General features: G+C 44.3%; 1 protein-coding gene across 1 annotated transcript; it reads right to left on the bottom strand.

The window, feature by feature from the left end:
- PRR13 (proline rich 13) lies at positions 1-26,379 on the bottom strand. The gene is made up of 4 exons (XM_063952135.1): positions 26,221-26,379; positions 22,185-22,233; positions 4,885-5,231; positions 1-306 (listed from the first exon to the last, which is right to left on the bottom strand). Exons 2-4 carry the CDS (start codon positions 22,204-22,206, stop codon positions 277-279), a joined length of 399 nt encoding a protein of 132 aa, XP_063808205.1. The 5' UTR covers positions 22,207-22,233; positions 26,221-26,379; the 3' UTR covers positions 1-276.
- Positions 26,380-26,731: the final 352 nt, after the last annotated feature.

Below are 26,731 nucleotides of genomic sequence, written 5' to 3'. Positions count from 1 at the left end.
TATAGTAAATTATAACTTTATTACTTGAAGCAGGTTAATTAAGTTGTATATACGTTAAAATAATATAAGTGATAGGAGGAATGCATAGTGTTGCATTTGCGGAGTAATATTCACAATAGTGCAGGAATGATTACATCCATCCTTAAGGTGGACATATTAAGTCCCTTGCACCTGCAGCAGGCTCTGAAATTCATCTTCCAAGACGTTCGACGCATGCTACAGCCTGGTGCATGGGACTGGACCCAGAGGAGATTCATTAAGCGGTACTTCTTTATTCTAGTCGCTGGAGGAAGAGGATGAACTTCTCTGCAGAAAGGTGAGAAACATAGGTCAGCAAACAGAGGGCATTAACGACTTATGTACAGATGGAGCCATGCTCATCTAGGCTTCTCTGCTGCACCTAGGTGCACCAAGGTTTATTAGCATAAGCCCTTCATCTATTGTTGCAATACAATACAGAGAGAACAATACATCAGGGGACTAAGTCCGACTGCCCTGACTCAGTTAATCCTATTGAAGATGGCTCCATCTGTACTCTCTACCAGTAATATTGCAGGATATTATTTGCACTAGGATAAGATAAACTAGGTCAATAGCTCACAAGCTACAATAGGTATGATTTTATATAGTGAAGTGCACCTTACTATTACATATATCTCTTTCAATCGCCCCAATTCTTAACATGCTATGATTTTCTGCTCACCATATTGTATCACCTATATAAATAGTGTTCAGAAATAATGGAATGCAAAGGCCAGTACAATAACCATTATATATGTAGAAATGCACTGAAAACTGGACACTTGCGTTTTTTTTACTCGCTCACATCTGAGCACTCTTAATGCATTATTAACCGCATGTAATGCACATTAAAAGAAGACCCTCTTTTTAATCTTGTCAGTTACAGCAATGGGTTGTCTAGAAAATCTGCGTAGAAGACTTTAGAATTCTGTAAGAAAAGGGGTTTCGCTATCTGAAATTTTACTGGGCTTCAACCTGTTATAGTAATGCTGGGTACACATTGGCCTATATACAGTGGTGCTTGAAAGTTTGTGAACCCTTCAGAATGGTCTAGATTTCTGATGAAATTTGCCCTAAAACTGACTAAAGTTTTCAAACAAGTCCTAAAAGTAGATATACGAGAACTAAATCAACAAATGAGACATTTAGACTTGCTCATTTTTTTATTGTGGAAAATAATCCAATATCAGATATCTGTGAGTGGCAGAAGTATGTGACCCTTTGCTTTCAGTATCTGGTATGACTCCCTTGTGCAGCAATAACATGTAAACGTTTCCGGTAATTGTTTAGTCCCGAATATCGGCTTGGTGGAATTTTACCCCATTCCTCCGTACAAAACAGCTTCAACTCTGTTATGTTGTGGGTTGAACTGCTCGCTTTAGGTCCTTCCATAACATTTTGATTGGATTAAGGTCAGGACGTCGAATTGGCGATTCCAAAACTTTACATTTATTCTTTTTTAACCATTCTTTGGTTGAATTACTTGTGTGCTTTGGGTTGTTGTCTTGCTGCATGACCAACGTTCTCTTAAGATGCAGCTCATGGGCAGATGTCCTGACAGTTTTCCTTTAGAGATATTCTGTTATAATTCAGAATTTATTTTCCAGCATCAATGATGGCAAATTCATCCTGGCCCAGATGCAGCAAAAACAGGCCCAAACCATGATACCACCACATTTCACAGATGGAATGAGGTTTTTATGCTGGAATGCAGTGTTCTCCTGTCTCCAAACGCAACGCTTCTCATTTAATCCAAAAAGCTGTATTTTGGACTCATCTGTCCACAAACGATTGTTCCAATAGCCTTCTGGCTTGTCCAGGTGATCTTCAGCAGACTGCAGACGGACAGCAATGGAGAGCAGCGCCTATCTCCTTTCAATCCTACCATGCACACCATTGTTGTTCAGTGTCCTCCTGATGGTGGATTCCTGAACATTAACAATATCTAATGTGGGAAGGCCTCTAGTTGCTTAGAGGTTACCTTGGGTTCCTTTGTGACTCTGCAAACTATTAAGACGCCTTACTTTTGGTGTAATCTTTGTTGGTCGACCACTCCTGAGGAGGGTAATAATGGTCCGAAATTTCCTTCATTTGTATACAATCTGTCTGACTGTTGATTGGTGGAGTCTAAACTCTTTAAAGATGGTTTTGTAACCTTTTTCAGTCTATACTGAGGTCCTCAAACTCCTTTGTTCATGGCATAGTACACTTCCACAAACATGTTTTGTGAACATCAGACTTTGATAGATCCCTGTTCTTTTAAAAAGACAGGGTGCCCATTTACACCAGATTGTCATCCCATAGATTGAAAATACCCGACTCACATACTTTTGGCACTCCGATATGTGATATTGGTTAATTTTCCTCAATACAAAAAAATGAGCATGTCTAATTTTTTTGTCTCCTTTGTTTGATTTGGTTCCCTTTATCTACTTTTAGGAAAATCTTAGGAAAATTTTTAGCAGAAATATAGAAAATTCTGAGAGGTTCACATCTGTCAAGCACTATTGTATCAGCTGTTCAAATGAGCGGCTGATATATTGAGAGCCCGTTGGCCACTGTGTACCCGCAATATGTCTGAATGATGTTCACACACATTGCATCAGCCCTGCAGCATAGCCAATGGCTGATCAGCGCATCGCGCTCTGTGTACACTTGCTGTAGAGACCGCCGGCAATGACATCACTACTGGGCGAACACACAAATGCCTGCCCAGTTGTGACATCAGACAGACAATCGGTAAGTTAACCGTTTTTTATTCAAGCTGCTATTAAAGATTAACATGATTTTGAGGCATCATTGAGCCTATGGTAAATCAGTTTTATCATATATGATGTAGCGAGTCCCTCTTAACATGCCCGTTTGTAACACATCAATATGTCTCAATCTGCTGCCTAGTATGTATGCGTTAGGGGCCGAGGATGGTCACATGCTCTCAGAACTCCCATACCCAGCTCCACAAATCACAGTCCCCTGCATTCCTCAGCTTCCACCTCAGACACAGGGGCACTGCTTCAGCAGTGACTACAAATGCCGCGGAGACGTCCACTGACCGCAACATTGTGAGCTTAGCTCCCTGAAGATGCCCACCACCAACTGCCCCTGAGGTCAAGTGAGCAAGTAGTCGAGGAAGGAGCCAATCGCTGTACTGCAGCCATCTTGCCACCGCACACTTGCTACCGGCTCCCGCTTGCTTCTGGCGCCGGACCCCTTGTGGCTGTGCCCAGGAGGTAAGAACAAAAGGGGCTCACTATCATGCTGAACGTCAAACCAGAAATTTGGTTGTCCTTCTCTCCAGACACCCTCTGCCCCCACTGCACATGGACATTTGCAACTGCCGCATCTGGAAGTATGTACAGACCACAGTAGCTCCTACTAATTGCACCAGCAGTCTCTTCTTTGGGGCTGCAGCATCATCTCAGTGCCCTACAGGGGCTAGTCTACCATAAATTGCTGAATGCTACTAATTCGTTTTGTACATTGTTTAACTCTGTTTCAATACCTGTCTGATCCTACAACCGCCATCAGTCAGCACGTAGTCCCACCATTGGCCGTTCCCTGCCTTTAAAACTTATTTCCACCCCACCGTTTGCTATACCTCCACTGAAGTGCATCCTCCGTGGATAGGATGTACTTCACGTGCAACTATTCATACTGGGTATATCATAATACCACACGTCAGTTGTCATATATGCCTCAGGTCCTTGTATTGGTCATCTCCCACAGTGTAACCTATGCAGTGCCCCAAAATGGTTGCCTCATCTGGATAAAAAAATAAAAATAAATTACATGTACCAAATGTTATGTTGTGTCCCTACTCCTAGCGTTAGGACGCCGCAACCACAATTTGTGTGTCATCTCTTCTAGGTGTGACCTATTCCACCCAGGGTAATCTACGTAGTTCACACAAGACAGCTGCTTCATCTGGTACCTTTTGTGGGTGGAATATATAACACAGGGAAGTTATTACCCAAAATGTCTGCACCAATCCTGTAATATTGTGCTTTCTATATTTCTGTGGGGTTTTTTTTTCCTGAAATGCCAGTTCCTTGTAAAATGTACGTTTCTGATGTCTGTAAAGCAACTTTGAGGCTATTATTACTCCTCCTCAAGAGCTGAACTCCAAAATGGGGTCACTCTCCCTGCTGCAGTTAGCCAGCATGCACTGCAGTGGCCTCAATTCTTCAATAGTGTAAACACAACTTCTAGAATATTCTCACACTGCGAACAAAAAGCAGATGTTGTAGCAGTGTCCAGGTCTTAAGCTGGTTACACACCAGGGCAACATGTTCGCCAACAAAGTGGCCTATAAAAGGTAAGCATACACACTTACCAATCATCAGCTTGATATGTCAGTCCAGACATCACAGTTGGGCAGGCATTTGAATCTGTCTACCCAGCTGTAACGTCAGCAGTTCATTGGCCGGCACATGGGACAGTCGGCCGTACACTCTGTTAGACATGCTGATATATTGGCATCGGCTGTGCTGTAGGGATGACCCGATATGTCAGTGAATTATGTCGTTCAGACATATCGGGTGTACACACCTCGTGCCGAGCTGCTCGAGATATATTGTTCTTCATATCAACAAACGTTCCATCGCCAGTGTGTCCCCACTTAAGGGTAAGGGCACACCAAGTAAGGGACTGTTATGCTGGCATAGAGATGTGGTCATCATGTGGCCAATCAGTTCAAGTTCCATTCCATAAAGCCAAAAGCACGGTCTCAAATTGACACTTTGGGGTTCCTTTATGACAGAAAAAAAAACCCACTACAATACTTTAAGCCAAACAAGGTTACAATGTCTTATATATCAAGACAAATAATCAAACCAGAATACATCAATATGCACTCATACGTACCCTCCCATGCATGCGTCTATAAGCTTTCCTCTGTGCCTTCTCCATCTTCTTTCTTGCTTTCTTATCCATAGGGTATCCAGGCATCATGGGATTTATTGGTTGCCCTGGTATACCAGGTGGATAGGTGCCAGAATATGGTGGGCAGCCAGGTTGGTACCCAGGGTATCCAGGTTGTCCCACAGGATATCCAGGCTGACCAGGCAGATAGACAGGCTGCCCAGAAGGATATCCAGGTTGACCCACCGGGTAGCCAGGCTGTCCAGGCTGCCCAGGAAGCACTGTACCTGGAGGGTATGCCGGATTAATGGAAGGAGGATAGCCTGCATTTGGTGGGTAACCAGCTTGCCCTGTTACAAAATAAAAATAAAAATCATGTCAAAAGTTAACACGCGAAATATAATAGAGTTTGCAACAGAATGTATGGACCTTGCAGATTAATACATTCAGTGTGCCCACATTACCCTCACAGTCCTAGTGCTCATGTACCTAACAGGTTAAGGTACATCCAGGTGCATCATTCAGACATAAAACAATCCTAAAAGCTCTAAATGTTTGAATATACAATACTGTGCAAAAGTTTTAGGCAGGTGTGGGAAAAAAATGCTGTAAAGTAAGAATGCGTTTAACCTCACCTTTGTAGCAGAGTTTGGCTGTTCCTCACCCAGTTTTAGGCCTCCTACACAGCTGTTTCTATTTCAGTTAATGACTTTCAGCCTACATATGAAAGTGATCATTATCACCTGTTTGGTATGATTGGTTAATCATACACCTGACTATAATCCTAAAAAAAAACCTGATTTTGTGCAAGTGTACCTAAAAGAATGCTGTTTTGAAATGTGGCCACATCATATTGATTAGATTCAGATTTCTCTTCTGTTCATTCACTTTGCATTTTGTTAATTGATAAAAATAAATTAACACTTCTATTTTTGAAAGCATTCTTACTTTTCAGCATTTTGTTCCACACAAAATTGATGGTGGTGGTGGTGGGGGGTGAAGACACTAGATTTTATTATAATTACTCTGATTACCAGATTTCTTAGTGCTTCGAGTGTACACCTGCATTTTGCATTGTTTCTTTGTGGCAATGAAAGTCTCCGTATTGTAGCACCTTTTATTACACATCGTCTAGTGTGTGCCCAGCCTTAAATGGTTACTTCTTTCTAGGGTGATGCCTTGGGGTGGTGGTTATGCTGCATAATGGGGTCCCATGTTCTAGACCTGAATCAGGCTTTTTACGGGCTGATTTAAGTCTATACATTTGTCTGTCGTTCGGCCATCTTGTTGCAAAAAACTTTTTTGAGTTGGACCAGAGATGCTTATAACAAACTTCTCTTTTATGTCTGTTATGTGTAAGATACCCTCCACTGGTCTATGAATGACTGTAAACCGGCACCTACCCAAGAAATCTCTGGATGTACGCAGCCCATCACCCCCCCCCCCCCCCCACCTCCAGCCGGGGTCTTACCTCAGCGCATTACCCTTTTTATGAGGATAGGCACTGAGCGCATCTGCCCCTACTATAAACCCTTTTGTCTAGGGCGAGAGAGGAGCCCCTTGGCCGCCAGCAGCATCTGAGAACGGGCGCATTTCTCAGCCTGCCGCAACTGCACTGTTTGGTATGCAGGCGTCCGGCTGCACATCCCCACTGGGTCCAGGGGACCTTGCTGCGGTGTCCACGCCTTGCCTGCCTCCTTCTCTGCTGCTAAAACTTCCCAAGCTCTGGCCCCTGCAAAGTAGCCACTGCTCACCTTTCAGCCACCAGCACCTGCTGCAGATACTCGGCTGCCCGGGACTAGATGACTTTGGAGCCACCATTGTGATTCTGGTAAGGAGAGGGTTACTAGCTGCCTCTAGTCTAGGGATGGCCATCAATGATTCAAAATCATTGATGGTTTACGCCAGATGTAGAATACTTTTGCCATCGATGGGGGGAGAACTAGAGGTTTCCCTCCATTTATGGAAAGGTATACAGGGACACTGCGCATAGCCCCGTCCCTGTATTCTGATTGGCCCATGGGCCAGTCAAAGAAAAACCAGGGATGACCATTGATGGTTATCCACTGCATAGTTGGCAGCCATTGATGGTTACCTTCCATATTGTCATCTTAGCAACCACACCGATGGCCATCCCTGCTGTAGTATGGGTTTCCCCAAGCCACATGGGTAAAGCTGGGAGGGCAGAGAGGAGAGCACACAAAAAAAAAAAATGTAAAAAATTATATAAATCTATCTATTATATATATATACAAACTGATGGTCTTCTAGAGAGGGGTATGCATCTCCACTCTCAATCCATGAAAAACCAGGCAGCACTCCAGAGGACTTGTGAATAACGAAGTGTAATAAACAAATTAATCAAAAAAGTGGCATAACTCCGCCAACGTTTCAGCGCCACGCAGGGCGCTTTTCTCAAGGCTGTATGCAGTAATATTACTGCATACAGCCTTGAGAAAAGCGCTGTATGCAGTAATATATATACACCGATAGCAATGAGAGCGGCACTGGGAGACGTGGTATACAAGTTGAATGAAGAAAGTGCTTTTATTAAATCAACGTTTCGGGGACGCAGCCCCTTCGTCAGGATACAGTGTACAACAATATTCAGTGTTTAAATACCTGTGCAGGTAGAGGTTACTCACCGCCTCCAGCCGTCACGCCGCCCAGATCCCGGAACCGACGTCACTCCCCTCACAGGAAGTGACGCGTCACCGGTCCGTCTAGCCGGCGTTCTCGGGCTGTGGGAAATAGGTAACCATGACAACGTCAACAACACTCGTGAAATTAAAAGACAAAACAGTACGTAAAGTGCAGTGAAAAAAATTGTTCAAAACTCGTTGTCATTGTTACTTACTTGTGCAATCAATTATACAACAATATAATAATAATGTTCATGGATGATACAGCTCATTACAGTAATTTAAAAACGATGAACTGCCCATTCAAATACATGGTAAAAGTGATATAAATGAAAAATAATGCTTTTTAAATAAACACTTATAAGTTAAATATTAGAGGACCACGGCTAACTTTCGTGTGGACAGGTTCAAGCAACCTCTGTCCCCACTTCTTACTATTACAAAGTACTTAGATTTAATCTAGTTGGTGCATCACAGTGATAAATTTACAAGAAGCATTTCAAGCTTAACATCTCATTCAGTCCCTTCGGATATACTGTGTTGAGCGTGGAGATCCACTTTGCCTCAACCTGCAATAATTTCTTAGATCGATCACCACCACGTAACGATGGTGGGACATGGTCGATAATCTTATAACGCAGGGTGGCCATACCGTGTTTAGCTGCCACAAAGTGGCGAGCCACCGGTTGGTCGCTAGTCCCCGCCTTATAAGCCTCCCGTATAGCATACCGATGCTGTGCCATCCTTGTTTTGAATGCACATTCGGTTTTGCCGATATATGTCAAACCACAGGGACACGTCAACATGTAAATGACGAATTTAGAGTCACAAGATAGTGGGTACATAATGCTATATTTCCTGCCTGTATGGGGATGCTGAAAAAAATCCCCTGGTGTCAAGTAACTGCAGGTGGTGCACCCACTACATTTGAAACAGCCATTTTTACGTTTCAAGAAGTTTTTAACTGGGATGTCTTTACCAAATTTAGATATGTCTGTCTTTACGACATAATCCCTAATATTCCTACCCTTGGAATAACTATTAAGGAGTCTGGATTGGTGTACTTCTCCCAAATCCTTATCGGTGGCCACAATCGGCCATAATGCTTTAGTTCTAGAAGCTATGCACTTGCTGCTGGTGCTATATTGTGTTACCCAGGGTATCCTACTCTTAAGTTGTTTTGGAACCTTAGGGATCAGTAATTGATGTCTTGTTATCCCTAAGGCTTTGCGTTTGGCCTGTTCCAAGAGCTCAAGTGGATAGCCCCTTTCTCTAAACTTAATGGTCATTTTTTCCAATTGTTTATCGCGTTCTGTCGCTACATTGGTAATGCGACAGACCCGTAAAAATTGGGAGTATGGCAAACCCCGGGTAGTGGCTCTTGGGTGAAAACTATCAAATCTTAACAGGTTGTTTCTATCTGTCACCTTAGTATACAATTTGGTATCAATCACCCCATCAGTAACAGTGATACAAACATCCAAGAAATTAATCTGTGTATCATCAATCATCACTGTAAATTTGATGGGACTTACCGAACAATTATGTTGATCAATCAACTTGGTTAGTTCATCTCTAGGGCCCCCCCAAAAAATCAATACGTCGTCTATGTACCGCTGATATAAACATATTTGCGACGTAATTCTAGTGTCCTGTAAAAACAACTCTCTTTCTAGTTCCCACATGTACGTGTTGGCGAATGCCGGGGCCACTGCCGACCCCATGGCACAGCCAGTGCATTGAATATAAAACTTCTTATCGTACATGAAGTAATTATGTACCAGTGTGAATTCTAAAAGAGACAGAAAAAATTCTATATCGGGACCAGTATAGAGGGGATTGTTGGTTATTAGTCGCCTGACCGCCTGTACACCTGCCCCATGAGGGATGCAAGTGTACAGGCTCGCCACGTCTACGGATGCTAGTGTCACATCATGTGGGAGTGTCCCTAATTTCTCAAGTAGACGTAATAGGGCAGATGTGTCTTTAAGGTGAGTGGGAGTATTTTGTATGCACGACATCATTATACGGCAGGCTGATAAGGGAGGGGGTATTGTAGTTCTTGACACATCAAATTATAAGAATGAATGTGAACGTTTATTATCTGATGTACATACATACGCTAAATTATCCAGTGATCCAACTAGTGTATTTAAAAAGGAGTTGGAAGTTATTTTGGCACAGGCTGTGGATAATGGTAGCATCTCAGTAGGTGTTAGCAAAGCTCTGTGTGTTGACTGCCCGGTGGTTCCTATATTCTATGTGATTCCTAAAATACATAAGGATGCAGTGAATCCACCGGGTAGGCCTATAATTTCGGCCAGAGGCTCACTGTGTGAGGTAATATCTGTTTACTGTGACAGTTATTTGCAGCCGTGCATACAAAATACTCCCACTCACCTTAAAGACACATCTGCCCTATTACGTCTACTTGAGAAATTAGGGACACTCCCACATGATGTGACACTAGCATCCGTAGACGTGGCGAGCCTATACACTTGCATCCCTCATGGGGCAGGTGTACAGGCGACTAATAACCAACAATCCCCTCTATACTGGTCCCGATATAGAATTTTTTCTGTCTCTTTTAGAATTCACACTGGTACATAATTACTTCATGTACGATAAGAAGTTTTATATTCAATGCACTGGCTGTGCCATGGGGTCGGCAGTGGCCCCGGCATTCGCCAACACGTACATGTGGGAACTAGAAAGAGAGTTGTTTTTACAGGACACTAGAATTACGTCGCAAATATGTTTATATCAGCGGTACATAGACGACGTATTGATTTTTTGGGGGGGCCCTAGAGATGAACTAACCAAGTTGATTGATCAACATAATTGTTCGGTAAGTCCCATCAAATTTACAGTGATGATTGATGATACACAGATTAATTTCTTGGATGTTTGTATCACTGTTACTGATGGGGTGATTGATACCAAATTGTATACTAAGGTGACAGATAGAAACAACCTGTTAAGATTTGATAGTTTTCACCCAAGAGCCACTACCCGGGGTTTGCCATACTCCCAATTTTTACGGGTCTGTCGCATTACCAATGTAGCGACAGAACGCGATAAACAATTGGAAAAAATGACCATTAAGTTTAGAGAAAGGGGCTATCCACTTGAGCTCTTGGAACAGGCCAAACGCAAAGCCTTAGGGATAACAAGACATCAATTACTGATCCCTAAGGTTCCAAAACAACTTAAGAGTAGGATACCCTGGGTAACACAATATAGCACCAGCAGCAAGTGCATAGCTTCTAGAACTAAAGCATTATGGCCGATTGTGGCCACCGATAAGGATTTGGGATAAGTACACCAATCCAGACTCCTTAATAGTTATTCCAAGGGTAGGAATATTAGGGATTATGTCGTAAAGACAGACATATCTAAATTTGGTAAAGACATCCCAGTCAAAAACTTCTTGAAACGTAAAAATGGCTGTTTCAAATGTAGTGGGTGCACCACCTGCAGTTACTTGACACCAGGGGATTTTTTTCAGCATCCCCATACAGGCAGGAAATATAGCATTATGTACCCACTATCTTGTGACTCTAAATTCGTCATTTACATGTTGACGTGTCCCTGTGGTTTGACATATATCGGCAAAACCGAATGTGCATTCAAAACAAGGATGGCACAGCATCGGTATGCTATACGGGAGGCTTATAAGGCGGGGACTAGCGACCAACCGGTGGCTCGCCACTTTGTGGCAGCTAAACACGGTATGGCCACCCTGCGTTATAAGATTATCGACCATGTCCCACCATCGTTACGTGGTGGTGATCGATCTAAGAAATTATTGCAGGTTGAGGCAAAGTGGATCTCCACGCTCAACACAGTATATCCGAAGGGACTGAATGAGATGTTAAGCTTGAAATGCTTCTTGTAAATTTATCACTGTGATGCACCAACTAGATTAAATCTAAGTACTTTGTAATAGTAAGAAGTGGGGACAGAGGTTGCTTGAACCTGTCCACACGAAAGTTAGCCGTGGTCCTCTAATATTTAACTTATAAGTGTTTATTTAAAAAGCATTATTTTTCATTTATATCACTTTTACCATGTATTTGAATGGGCAGTTCATCGTTTTTAAATTACTGTAATGAGCTGTATCATCCATGAACATTATTATTATATTGTTGTATAATTGATTGCACAAGTAAGTAACAATGACAACGAGTTTTGAACAATTTTTTTCACTGCACTTTACGTACCGTTTTGTCTTTTAATTTCACGAGTGTTGTTGACGTTGTCATGGTTACCTATTTCCCACAGCCCGAGAACGCCGGCTAGACGGACCGGTGACGCGTCACTTCCTGTGAGGGGAGTGACGTCGGTTCCGGGATCTGGGCGGCGTGACGGCTGGAGGCGGTGAGTAACCTCTACCTGCACAGGTATTTAAACACTGAATATTGTTGTACACTGTATCCTGACGAAGGGGCTGCGTCCCCGAAACGTTGATTTAATAAAAGCACTTTCTTCATTCAACTTGTATACCACGTCTCCCAGTGCCGCTCTCATTGCTATCGGTATATGGGGAATTCTTCCAGGAGGTGAAGGCACGGGGGCAAGTTTCCAATAACGCTGGGGAGCGTAAGGAGTGCCGGGCCATACCGCACGATATATATATATATATATATATATATATATATATATATATAAATATATAGATAGATATAGATAGAGTAAGGTAGGCGGCACTCAATACAGGCTTCACAGCTGCAGAAAACGATACTTTATTAGGCTAACATGTTTCGGGGACCAAACCCCGTCCTCAGGGCCAGACAAGGCTCACTAAACAAACACATACATTTATACACACTAAACACGACAAACATTAGTGCAGATCATACTCACCTGCTCCACGGCGCTGCCGCCCGCCAGTCCGTCCGGCCACGCTTGCACGTCGCCCACCATTGACGTCACGGCGCGCCGTGTTGCAGGAGAGTAGTCATGGCAACTAAACGAAGCCTCCGCTCGGTCACCTGAAAGTGCAGCGTGAATTAAAAATAACAATCACATATAAAACAGTTATAAAACCAACAAATACATACTGGTGATAGGGGATCTATAGCGGTCATAACTTAAATGAATACTTTATCCACAAATAGTGTATCAACTCTGTAATATTAATGGGGAGGTACATGAGCTAATAGGGGGAGTGGCTATTAGGGACAAAAATAAATGATGATAATTTAGAGGAAACACTGTAATCCTAGGTTCTCATTGAGACCCCCAGGTGACAGTGTTCCCAATTTATAAATCCACCTGGATTCCTTTTGCAATAGCGTCCTATCCCTATTACCACCCCTAAGCTTACGGGGAGCATGATCTATAAGGATGGCCCTAATGCTAGCTACTCCGTGACCCATTAACATACAATGCCGTGCAAAAGGTTGTTCACTTTCTTTTTTGTCAAATGCCTTCTTAATGGCACTCCTATGAAGCGCCATTCTCTCACGGAACTGCCTAATGGTCTTGCCCACATATGCAAGACCACATGGGCACGTGAGTAGGTACACCACATGAGTGGTGGTACAGGTTAATCGATGTTTAATGGGAATTTTACGGCCCGTAGAGGGATGGTTAAAAGAGGTGCCTACTATCAATGTATTGCATGTGGCACATCCCAGACATCGGTAACAACCATTTTTGGCTCGTAGGAAATGGGATTCCCTATTGGTGGCCATATCAGAGATGTCCAGTTTCACAACATGGTCTCCAATGTTCCTCCCTCTAGTGTGGCTGGGCAACAATGTTGTATTGGCTAAGGAGGACATGGCTCCGTCTGTTTGAATTATAGGCCACATCTGCTTGGCTGCTTTCACTATCTGTTTGCTCTTGGTGGTATATTTGTTAACCCAAGGGAATACCTCCCTCTTAGGTTGTTGAAAGCCATGGCTAGATGTCAACGCTTGTTGGCGGCTTATATCCAAGACACGTCTTTTGGACGCCTCAAGATCCCCCATTGGGTAACCCCTTTCCCCAAATTTGTGCTTCATGGTTTCTAATGCCCTGTGTGTCTCTTGTGGGTCAGATGTGATCCTCCGTACTCGCAAGAACTGTGAGTACGGTAAGCTTCTGCGTAAGGGGGCGGGGTGGAAGCTCTGATATTTCAATACGGTGTTCCTATCTGTGGCTTTTACATACAAGGAGGTAGTCAATCGGCTATCCCTATTGGTTATGGTCACATCTAGGTAATTAATAGCATCATCATGGATAGCATATGTAAACTGCACTGGATGACCAGTTCTGTTGTGATTATCCAGAAGGGAAATGAGTTTATCCCTGGGACCCTGCCATAAGATGAGCAAGTCATCAATATAGCGCTTGTAATAGAAAACATCAGTGGATACCTCAGGGTCCATAGAGAACATCTGGACTTCTAATTGGTACATAAATGCGTTCGCATACGATGGGGCCACTGCCGACCCCATCGCACACCCAGAGAGCTGTAGCCAAAATTTACCATTAAATACAAAGTAATTTCTCCTGAGTATTTTATCTAACAGGGACAAGAAAAACACCACCTCCGGCCCATGATAATTGGGGTTATTATCAATCAATGACCTCACTGCCTCCATACCGCATCATGAGGAATGCAGGTATAGAGGCTAGTGACGTCAGCACTACACAGAGTCAGCCCTACAGGTAAGGGACCTAGGTCCTGAAGCTGGAGAAGTAAGGCTGTTGTATCTTTAAGATAGGACGGGATAGATTGCACACAGGGGTTGAGGTATGCATCTAGATAGGTAGAGATGGGATGATACAGAGAACCTCTGGCCGACACAATAGGGCGGCCAGGCGGGTCCTGTAAGGTTTTATGGACCTTGGGGACTGTGTAAAACAGTGGTGCTATGGGGAATTCGACCATAAGAGCTTTTAACACTTGTGAATTAATGGTCCCTTGTTCACATGCTTCTTTCAGCAACGCGTCCAATTCTTTCTTAAATTCCATAGTAGGATCTTTAGTTAACCTGTGATATACGCCAGGGTCATTCAGTTGGCGCTCACATTCCTTGACATAATCACCCAAATCTTGCACCACTGTAGCCCCCCCCTTTGTCCTCTTTCCGGATCACTATATCAGTCCTGTTTGATAACTCCTTAAGTGCCAGCTTTTCTTCCCTGGACATGTTAGAATGTCCCGGAGTAACCATATCACTGTTACCTTCCGCCTCCACCATGCGTGAAAAAGTCCTGATGGACGGGTTAAGGCTTGGAGGATCAAAATGTGAACGGGGAGCAATTGCCTGTAGTTGTGTCGGAATATTATCTGTAGGTAATCCCGATGTTCTATTATTGAAAAATTCTCTTCGTCTCAGAGATCTATTCAGTCGAAGCATCTCAATTTTCCATTCAAGTGGATCCGGAGCATTAGAAGGGATAAAAGATAGGCCCTTGGCCAAGACTTGATGTTCCATGTCAGAGAGGGGGGTGGAGGATAGATTGAAGACAGTCTCCTTCATGGCCTCGGTGGCTTTTGCCCTGATGTCCCTTTGGTTTTGCCCCGACCTCCTCGTCCTCTGCCGCGTCCTGGAGTGGGCACTCGATTGGAACGAGTTTGTATGATCCGGGGGCCTTGCCCTAAAGGGAGCTGAGTATCAGATGTAGGTGTTATCTCAGAAGTGTATTCAGAGTCACTGGCCGATGTGCTGACTCCCTGTTGCTGCTCTCTTCGTCGACGTGATTGATGTCGACGGTTAGGATGTTGCCGATCCTGCCCTGGTTTAGTGCTTCCTAACCATGGGTAGACTTGTCTTTGCTGGTAGTCCCTCTGGACTGTGAGCAGTTTATCCTTCTTGAAGCCAGCGAAACTTGGAATCCAGCTGGAGCAATACCGACAGGAGCTAATACGCTTCAAGAAGGATAAACTGCTCACAGTCCAGAGGGATAGGAACACCGTATTGAAATATCAGAGCTTCCACCACGCCCCCTTACGCAGAGGCTTACCGTACTCACAGTTCTTGCGAGTACGGAGGATCACATCTGACCCACAAGAGACACACAGGGCATTAGAAACCATGAAGCACAAATTTGGGGAAAGGGGTTACCCAATGGGGGATCTTGAGGCGTCCAAAAGACGTGTCTTGGATATAAGCCGCCAACAAGCGTTGACATCTAGCCATGGCTTTCACCAACCTAAGAGGGAGGTATTCCCTTGGGTTAACAAATATACCACCAAGAGCAAACAGATAGTGAAAGCAGCCAAGCAGATGTGGCCTATAATTCAAACAGACGGAGCCATGTCCTCCTTAGCCAATACAACATTGTTGCCCAGCCACACTAGAGGGAGGAACATTGGAGACCATGTTGTGAAACTGGACATCTCTGATATGGCCACCAATAGGGAATCCCATTTCCTACGAGCCAAAAATGGTTTTTACCGATGTTTGGGATGTGCCACATGCAATACATTGATAGTAGGCACCTCTTTTAACCATCCCTCTACGGGCCGTAAAATTCCCATTAAACATCGATTAACCTGTACCACCACTCATGTGGTGTACCTACTCACGTGCCCATGTGGTCTTGCATATGTGGGCAAGACCATTAGGCAGTTCCGTGAGAGAATGGCGCTTCATAGGAGTGCCATTAAGAAGGCATTTGACAAAAAAGAAAGTGAACAACCTTTTGCACGGCATTGTATGTTAATGGGTCACGGAGTAGCTAGCATTAGGGCCATCCTTATAGATCATGCTCCCCGTAAGCTTAGGGGTGGTAATAGGGATAGGACGCTATTGCAAAAGGAATCCAGGTGGATTTATAAATTGGGAACACTGTCACCTGGGGGTCTCAATGAGAACCTAGGATTACAGTGTTTCCTCTAAATCATCATCATTTATTTTTGTCCCTAATAGCCACTCCCCCTATTAGCTCATGTACCTCCCCATTAATATTACAGAGTTGATACACTATTTGTGGATAAAGTATTCATTTAAGTTATGACCGCTATAGATCCCCTATCACCAGTATGTATTTGTTGGTTTTATAACTGTTTTATATGTGATTGTTATTTTTAATTCACGCTGCACTTTCAGGTGACCGAGCGGAGGCTTCGTTTGGTTGCCATGACTACTCTCCTGCAACACGGCGCGCCGTGACGTCAATGGTGGGCGACGTGCAAGCGTGGCCGGACGGACTGGCGGGCGGCAGCGCCGTGGAGCAGGTGAGTATGATCTGCACTAATGTTTGTCGTGTTTAGTGTGTATAAATGTATGTGTTTGTTTAGTGAGCCTTGTCTGGCCCTGAGGACGGGGTTTGGTCCCGGAAACATGTTGGCCTAATAAAGTATCGTTTTCTGCAGCTGTGAAGCCTGTATTGAGTGCCGCCTATCTTACTCTATCTGTTTATTCGGGACCTTGTGTTCCTGACCGGGAGGGCACCGCAGCAGTTACATCATCTTGGAGTGGAGTGCCGGGCTGTTCCCGATTGTGATATATATATATATATATATATATATATAGATAGATATAGATAGAGATATATATATATATATATATATATATATATATATATATATAGTACCTTGTTGCTCCGGCACTCCCAGTATCCGCTGGGGGATATGTCCTGCTCCGGTGCCTTCCTCCGCGAAGGGCTTTGATGGGGCCCCCCGAAATATTTCAACCAAAGAATAGGCGGCACTCGGAGACTGTGATAATAATCATAATATATTGGTGCAAAAAGAAATCAACGTTTCGGGGACCAGTTCCCCTTCTTCAGGATAAGTGTTAATACAGCACTACACACATTTAAATACTTAGAAGAAGTACTTACCCCCCGCAACACACCCAATCACCTGGCGTCTCCACTCGGTCACGCCGCCGAACTCACCGCCCGGCGCCCCCGGGCGCGTCTGTCGCAGCCGGAAGTGACGTCGCGGGAGTAAGCCGCGTTACCATGGAGACGCTGGCAATACAAAATGGTAAAAACACATAACACATCGTTTAAAAATACTGTGCCAAATGAGAACTGGTAAATTGCTAGTGCAAATCAGTATTAAAGTGCTGATGCCAATCTAAAAACAGTGTTTATACACATTTAAATCCGTGCACACATAAACATATTACATACTACTGCTATTACCCCATGCAGCAGCTACTGTCCGTCCTGCTTCTAAACCGTGTCACTCATGTAAGTGTAATATATCAAATGTTACAACATATGAAGAATATTTACCGGGATCTGAACCCTTGCCATATATTAGCCTAATCCTCCATTACCCTCGTCACTACAGGCAGGATGATCTAGAAGAACCCGCTGGCCTGCTGTGTAATAAATTACGTCCATCTGACTCCTCCTCGGCTGTCACTACTGTGACACTATTGAAGTATCTTCTGCCCTGGACTCACCCTCTAGCACATTATGGAACTCATGCCCCTAAAATTAAGGAAGATTAAAGAAAATTAATGAGCCCTAAGTTCTCATTAAGACCCCCCGGTTTCAGGGTTTGCAGTCTATGGATCCACATGGATTCTAGCTGCAGAAGTTTTTTACCCCTATTCCCCCCCCCCGGGGGGATTCTGGCACATGATCAATGATCCGATGTTTAAATGTCGCCATGCTATGTCTGAACTCCACAAAATGTTTGGCCACCGGCTGTTCACCACTACCGGCCGCCAAAGCATTCCTGATAGCTTGTCTGTGCTGGGCCATTCGCACTTTGAACTGGCACTCAGTCTTCCCTATATAATACCGGCCGCATGGGCAAATAATGGCATATACGACAAACTTGGTGCTACAGGTCAAGGGCCACCTGATCTTAAAGCTTTTACCTGAAAAAGGGTGGGAGATACTGTCACCTGGGGACATATGTGCACAGATCTTGCAGCCCGTGCATTTGTAGCACCCATTTTTATCTACTCAAAAAATGGTGGGTGGGGGCCACTTTTAACTTAGCCATGTCAGTTTTGACAAGGATATCTTTAATACTACGCCATTTGGTTTAACTCGGCATAATCCGTTTATTCTTGAAAACTGCTAGCTCAGGGTCCGATGTGACTAAGGGCCACAGCCCCCGCAGTCTGTTCTTAACCTGTCCACTATTCACATCATATGCACTCACCCACGGAATACTGCTGGAGGTGTCTTTAGGTGGTGCTGATTGGAGGGTATCTTCTCTTCTAATGGCTATGGCCTTTTTGCGGGCCTTACGTAACAATATTGGACCTGCAGGTCCAATACAAATGTGGAGGTCAGGGACAAACAACTGGATGAAATGGAGGGCAGACTGCGGGACAGGGGGTACCCCCCAAAATTGTTACGCAAGGCCCGCAAAAAGGCCATAGCCATTAGAAGAGAAGATACCCTCCAATCAGCACCACCTAAAAGACACCTCCAGCAGTATTCCGTGGGTGAGTGCATATGATGTGAATAGTGGACAGGTTAAGAACAGACTGCGGGGGCTGTGGCCCTTAGTCACATCGGACCCTGAGCTAGCAGTTTTCAAGAATAAACGGATTATGCCGAGTTATACCAAAGGGCGTAGTATCAAAGATATCCTTGTCAAAACTGACATGGCTAAGTTAAAAGTGGCCCCCACCCACCATTTTTTGAGTAGAAAAAATGGGTGCTACAAATGCACGGGCTGCACGACCTGTGCACATATGTCCCCAGGTGACAGTATCTCCCACCCTTTTTCAGGTAAAAGCTTTAAGATCAGGTGGCCCTTGACCTGTAGCACCAAGTTTGTCGTATATGCCATTATTTGCCCATGCGGCCGGTATTATATAGGGAAGACTGAGTGCCAGTTCAAAGTGCGAATGGCCCAGCACAGACAAGCTATCAGGAATGCTTTGGCGGCCGGTAGAGGTGAACAGCCGGTGGCCAAACATTTTGTGGAGTTCAGACATAGCATGGCGACATTTAAACATCGGATCATTGATCATGTGCCAGAATCCCCCCGGGGGGGAATAGGGGTAAAAAACTTCTGCAGCTAGAATCCATGTGGATCCATAGACTGCAAACCCTGAAACCGGGGGGTCTTAATGAGAACTTAGGGCTCATTAATTTTCTTTAATCTTCCTTAATTTTAGGGGCATGAGGTCCATAATGTGCTAGAGGGTGAGTCCAGGGCAGAAGATACTTCAATAGTGTCACAGTAGTGACAGCCGAGGAGGAGTCAGATGGACGTAATTTATTACACAGCAGGCCAGCGGGTTCTTTTAGATCATCCTGCCTGTAGTGACGAGGTTAATGGAGGATTAGGCTAATATATGGCCAGGGTTCAGTTCCCGGTAAATATTCTTCATATGTTGTAACATTTGATATATTACACTTACATGAGTGACACGGTTTAGAAGCAGGACGGACAGTAGCTGCATGGGGTAATAGCAGTAGTATGTAATATGTTTATGTGTGCACGGATTTAAATGTGTATAAACACTGTTTTTAGATTGGCATCAGCACTTTAATAATGATTTGCACTAGCAATTTACCAGTTCTCATTTGGCACAGTATTTTTAAACGATGTGTTATGTGTTTTTACCATTTTGTATTGCCAGCGTCTCCATGGTAACGCGGCTTACTCCCGCGACGTCACTTCCGGCTGCGACAGACGCGCCCGGGGGCGCCGGGCGGTGAGTTCGGCGGCGTGACCGAGTGGAGACGCCAGGTGATTGGGTGTGTTGCGGGGGGTAAGTACTTCTTCTAAGTATTTAAATGTGTGTAGTGCTGTATTAACACTTATCCTGAAGAAGGGGAACTGGTCCCCGAAACGTTGATTTCTTTTTGCACCAATATATTATGATTATTATCACAGTCTCCGAGTGCCGCCTATTCTTTGGTTGATATATATATATATATATAAAATGTATTAGCAGTTTCTTACATAGCGCAGCAAATTCCATTGCGCTTTCAATTGGAAATAACAATGATATAACAAAACTGGGTAATAACAAACAGTCAGAGGTAGGAGAGCCCTTCTCGCAAGCTTACAATCTATAGGGAAATAGGCATGGATACACAAAGATAGGTGCTATCTATTGCAGAGTCGTCCACCAGATTCCAAAGGTTCCTGGTGGGCTGTATGATATGGTCACACAGCAATGATAAACCGGGGTCGAGAAGAATGGAAAGTGAAGAGACAGCTGTTCTGTGCTGACCTACTCCTTCAGCGCTTAAAGCCTGAGGAGGGGAGGAGCTTATATACCCTCACTCACCCCCATGTATCTGAAGTGTGCCCCAGATGAAGGAGAGAAAAGAAAAAAAGAAAAATAATGCAGTTGATGCACCTGCAGCATCCTCATTAAAAATGCCATAGGCATAGAAACGGCTGTCAAAAGGAACAATAAATTGACTATTCTGTTAAGAGCCCAACACATGCTCACCTGAATAGAGGATGTTAGACCGAAGAAATACCACGCACATACTTATTGCTATAAAATTTTATTAAGTTAAATAGATATCTAGCTTACAGCACAGTGATAAGACAATAAACCGTAAAAAAAAATGTTAACAGTTAAATGTCAGCAGTTTTCAACAGCAAAATCACAAACGTCATGGTGTACCTGACCGAACAGGTTGTCACATGACACCACTGTCTTAGTCATGCCCTGAAAGACTCCCAATAAGGGCTGCAATGTGGTCAGGGTAAATTGTCGTGTGGGGGGGGGGGGGGGGGGGGGGAGGGAGTCTATACCTAGAATCTACCAAAATAAGTCAGTTACATCTTACTTAATGATAGAGAGTTCCCAGTAAAGTGGTGACAATGGGTGTGGGGTGTATTAGGTCTTCACAGCCCTACGCCCTGTGGTGCAATGCCATGATCTGAAGCAGCATCACAGAGGTGGCATAGATAGACAAGATGATGATGTGATTCTTTCCCTGTAGGGTGGCTAATCCTCGGGATCAGGATCAGCGGATTCCCGAGATTAGAGGCCAAAAATGCCGGGATTTTAATCCCAGGACTGGAGCATCCAATCCCAGTATTAAACTGTGAATGCGCATTATTGTTTTGGTATTTTTTTGGCTGTGTGTGGCGTGACGTCAGCGAGGTCACACTGCGCATCGCCATACTTGCCCTCCGGATCTGCTCTTCAGTGCGTCTGCCACCAGCCAGCCCGCCATCATTTTAAATGGAGGAGGACGCCACCAGACTGAGCTGCTGCCTGCCTCTGGACTCCTTTACTCCATAGTGATTTTTTTTTCTTCTGAACTTGAAATGGGCGGGGGCAGGGTGAGAGGTAAATTTAAGAACAGTTCAGTCCCGGGATCCTTGGATTGATCATTTTTCAATTCCGATTCCTGGGATTGAAAAGAATGGCCCGGGATTGGCCTCCCTACTTCTCAGCGCTATTCAATTCACGTTGACTTGACCCCCTAGAGCAAGGGATGGGGAACTTTCGGCCCTCCAGCTGTTGCTGAACTACACATACCAGCATGCCCTGCAACAGTTTTGCAATGTGTTCATGCTAAAACTTGCAGGACATGCTGGGATGTGTAGTTCAGCAACAGCTGGAGGGCCAAAGGTTCCCCATTCCTGCCCTAGAGAACCCTAAAAATAAAGGAATCTCTTGCACAAAATCCCACACTTCCTGCTTCTTGCAGGCTATTAAATTAAACCCATGGTCTGAGAAGATAAACTGAATTTAACGAGCGCTGTATAAAGTGGTCAGTGTATAGTTATGAAGTGAATAAATAAAAGTTACATACCCGGTGCGTTTGGATTCCACATTTCCTGGCCCAAGATTACTTGTTATTTCTAGACATAAAAAGAAAAGTCCAGTCAAGCCTGGGTTTTGTACATGGAATATACAATATTCAACCACTTTGCTTGACTGATGCTGGCTCCACTTACAGAAACAAGGTACAATTTTATTCAAGTAGAGTAATACGTTATTTTAGCAAGAGTTACACTCAATAGGTCAATTAATAACTGTAAAGTCTCACAGGTTATGATGAACAAAGTAAATCAATGTGATAAAAAGAGACTAATTCGATCTTATTATATTCCCGCCCATAAATGCCAGGACAGCTGACCTGCCCAAATCTTATTAAGAGCGTTAAGTATGTGGTGTCCATATAAGAGGGTGTGTAAACTGTGCTATGCAAACTTCCAGGAATAACGTGTTTGTGTAAATTGGAAGCTGGTCGAGTCTGGATACACATCACACAGAAAGGTGCTGAAAGAATAAGCAACATAGGAGCCAACAAGGTGCTAAGATGTAGAGTAGACATTAACAAATACTTCAAAGAGAAAAAAAAAAAACCAACACAGTACATCAGTCAGAGAAGCACATTTGCAAACTGTAGAGCTGAATCAGTGCAGATAACAGTGAAGATGGAAACACTCCCATGTCTTGGCTCAGGAGCAAACACCCACTATTCATAAGGGGCAGCTTCTAGTTATGGGATGATCAGTACAGAACACCTGACAGGATGTATTGTGTGTAAATTTAAGAGGCAAGCAAGGTTCTTAGACAAGCCAATTGATAGCCACAGAAAATCAATGGAGGGAAAGCATTACAAAAGCATGGGGTAGGCTAAAACCACTCAACCACAACTGCATTGCATACAGTACTTTCTAGTTTTCAGGACCTGTTTCCCAGACATTTAAAAAAAGGGAAGTATACGTGGATAGAGTAGCTATGTGTCACCATTTGCATCAATGCATAGGACCACGCTAATTTTGTCATTTGACGTTCCATGAGGTGGGCGCGATAGGAAGATGAGATTTGTGCCATCATGGCACGTCTGCACCACTTTCCAGAAAGGCAGCGTCCTTTCAGAAGAATTGCCTACTTCTTGTGATTCCTATTGGGATATCTGTGACATCCCAGGAGAATGGTATACAAAGACATGCATTGTACAGTATTTCTTGTGTACACAAAAGCCGCCATGTCCAGCTGGTATTGTGTACATCAAAGACTTTTCTGTAGTAATTACATAGAGGAAGTTTTTTTAGTGGATAACTAAAAAAATATATTTTTACAATGAATTATACTTCGTAAATAAATATATATGATACATTAACATTGTTGGGTAAACCTGTAAAAACCCTATTCATCTGTGAACAGCAGGTTACTACATAGCAGCTGCAATGCCTGCTGGTATAGAAAGGGGGTGGAGCAAGTGACAGGTGACTGCAAGGAAACAAGTATTCAGCTTCCCTGTTCTTTTCATTTTGATGTACAGGTTATGGCATCATGAGATGGCCAATCTGTACCGAGCAGCGGACCGGAAAGCTATGAGTTGCTCTCTCCATACTGCTGTATGGGGAAGCGATCCAGGCAGGAAGCACCGCTGGAGAGATACAGAACTTCCCCACAGTAACCTCCTGTATGAATAGAGCGAACCACTGAAAAGCCCCTTTTTCAGTTAAACAGTTCTTTTCACTACTTCATGAAGAGACCCTTTAGATAGCCAAAGATATTTTCATTATATTATCCTCTTTATTATGAAGTACACAAAACACAACAATGAGGGGGGAGGAGACACTTTCTTTTTACAGTCACAGAATGTACACTAGTCAGGTGTAGGATCAAAGGTCATGTATGCAGTATTTACACAGGGTGTGGTGTGAGGAGTTCTCTCTTTGGGAAGGATATATGCTACCATTGGCCTTAAAAAAAAAAAAATCAATAGGGGCCCAAGTACTGTTTGAAAAGACATTTTATACTGCAAGGACCCCTCATTTTTCACACAAAGACTGATTCCTGCTCAACTGGGGACAGGGAAGCCTGTACATACAAAGAGCATTTGCACCCAATTCACAAAGCAATTTTGATGCTCTTAGGTACACTGGGCCTTCCTTATTCAGTATGAAAAACGTGCAGTGTGCTGATTTCCTGCCCAGTGTGCACGCACAGGGCCCGTTCTGCGTGGGCAGGGTAATGCAATCACATTGATGCGAACACCATTCATGGGGCAGTCAGAAACGGCGGCGTGGCGTTGTGGGGGCATGGTGACATATGTGGGCTGGGTCGTAACAGTTTTTTCTGGGCACCCGGGGGAGGGGGTCTTCCCTTATTCAGCAATGCGATCACAATTTAATTTGAATGCATAGCTGGCAGCCATTAGCATGCTGGGCGTCCTTGCCCTGTGCTGGCCCCCAGCATGCGATCATCACCAGTTGCAGTTTTGCTAAATTAAAAAAATTGCAACTGAAGCTGAATAGGGTCCACTGTCCGACCATTCATTTCAATATATTTCTATTGAGAGCCGCAATTTTTTATATTTTGGCCCTCATTCAGCGCATGGATCGCATTTGTAAAGCTGCTCACTGGCAGCTTTGCAAATTCGATCCATAGTATTGCAAATGCAGTAGGTGTTCAACCCCTCCTTGCTGTATTGCGATCCCAGCTCTGCGACCGTGTCGCAGCTTGGTATCAACACGCAATGCTCCTCTCAGACTGCCAGCTGAGCTTACTCAGGCTAGCCGTTGCAGGGAGCCTTGCGAGGAACACCTTGACCTCAAACCCCCCCCCCCCCCCCCCTTCAACCATTCTGGTGAATGTATCACCCAGGACACAAGTAGGGATAGGTGCTCCGAAAGGAGGCCATCCCTGTGATGTGCTGAGTGTGGTGCCGGGGCTGCTGCGCGTGCACGGTCAGGCTGATTGACATGCACAGGAGCCATTTCCAGAGGTGAGTTTCTGGAGAACCCTGCTAGAACTACAGCTGCAATCCTTAGGCTACAACGGGCCACAGGGAGCAATATCGGGAATGCTGCGGAATCCCCGATACTGGTAAACCTGGCAGGACCTATGGGGGATGCGGATGCTGGCAGTAATGGAGAGATCACAGCTGATATCTCCCATATCTACTTCAGTCCCTCCTTCATAAATTCAGGGGATACTTAATATTTGCTGCAATTATTTGATAAATGGGTCCCTAAGATCTAAATGAGTCTAAACTGAGCGCTGCTTAGCAGAAACGATGAACATTTACATTAAAAAGAGTACATCCTAATGTGAAAGTATGCACATTTTCTAGGGACAATCCCAAACACTTGTGCCATAGGTGAGCACCAAGAAATGCACTAAATGGGAAAGTATGTACACAAACATATCTAAAAGAAGCATTGCACATCCGATTTTACAGCTGCTAAATGAGCTTTTCTAATCATATACCTCTCAGGAGAGAAGGCATGCATGGCATCTTTGGCAGTACAGAATATATGGCAGTATAGTACAATGGGTGTGGCTAGTACCATGCAGTGGACAAATACTTGCACTACGCCATTTCTTAGGAGTATACGTAACGCAACTATATATGAGCTACATAGTAATTAGGTGATAGACCAATTCAGAACACTGCATCGATCATCACATGACGTCTACTTGTATTATATATGTGATGATCGATGCAGTGTTCTGCGATTGGGTTCTTGCAGTACTGTATATGGAGGTAGCAACGTGGGCATAAGAGTGACATGTGGGAGCACCCCCTCCCCTATCACAGTGCTATGTACGACGAACGCACGAAGATCACTATATGGCACTGATGATGGCAGGAGCACAGCACAACTCTTGCGACATGAGAGACACGTTGTCCTGTGAGCCCGGGTGTGCGGGATACATCCTCTCCGTGTTTATTACTATCTGCACCTGGCACCAGTTACAGGTTTTAATCGGAGTGTCGGTCCTAATGACATACACATATATAGCTATGGCCAGGACCGTGCGAGCTGAGTACATAAAGAGGCACGTGTATTGGGATGTGGCTGGGTGGGGGACACAGTACGCACCTGCTGTCGGTCCTCTCCCCGGTACGCCCAATACCGTTACCCGTTGAGCCGTGACTCGTTTATTTCTTCTTCCGGGAAGCTTTGGACTATTTACACTCCTGGCTCCGCCCATCAACATTCTGATTGGCTAGTTTTCATGTTCCTTTCCGAGAGTTGCTCCGGGGAGTCCCGCCTACCAACGAGGCCTCGCCCAAAGTAAACTTCCTGGTAACCTCCTTTATCGCATAGTTACATACGCACATACAGATAATACAGCGGGTGAGGTTAATCACTAGGGCCGGTGTACGGCGTCTTCCTTCTGCTCATGCGCGCCGTGCCGTCAAATCACTCCTGCTCCTGATCATTCATTGTCCCGCCGTAGTTAACTGGGACTGTTGTGGTTACTGGAATGTCACAAGTATTACTGGTAACCGGATTGGCCACGCAGATTGGTACGGGTCGTTGGGTCGACTCAACTTTGGTCGACAGTCATTATGTCGACATGGGCATTAGGTTGACATGGTATACACAG

This window comes from Pseudophryne corroboree, chromosome 2 (genome assembly GCF_028390025.1).
Source record: "Pseudophryne corroboree isolate aPseCor3 chromosome 2, aPseCor3.hap2, whole genome shotgun sequence".
Classification (NCBI taxonomy): Eukaryota; Metazoa; Chordata; class Amphibia; order Anura; family Myobatrachidae; genus Pseudophryne; species Pseudophryne corroboree.
The sequence above is the reverse complement of the archived record's forward strand: the minus strand, read 5'-3'. Positions and strand labels throughout refer to the sequence as shown.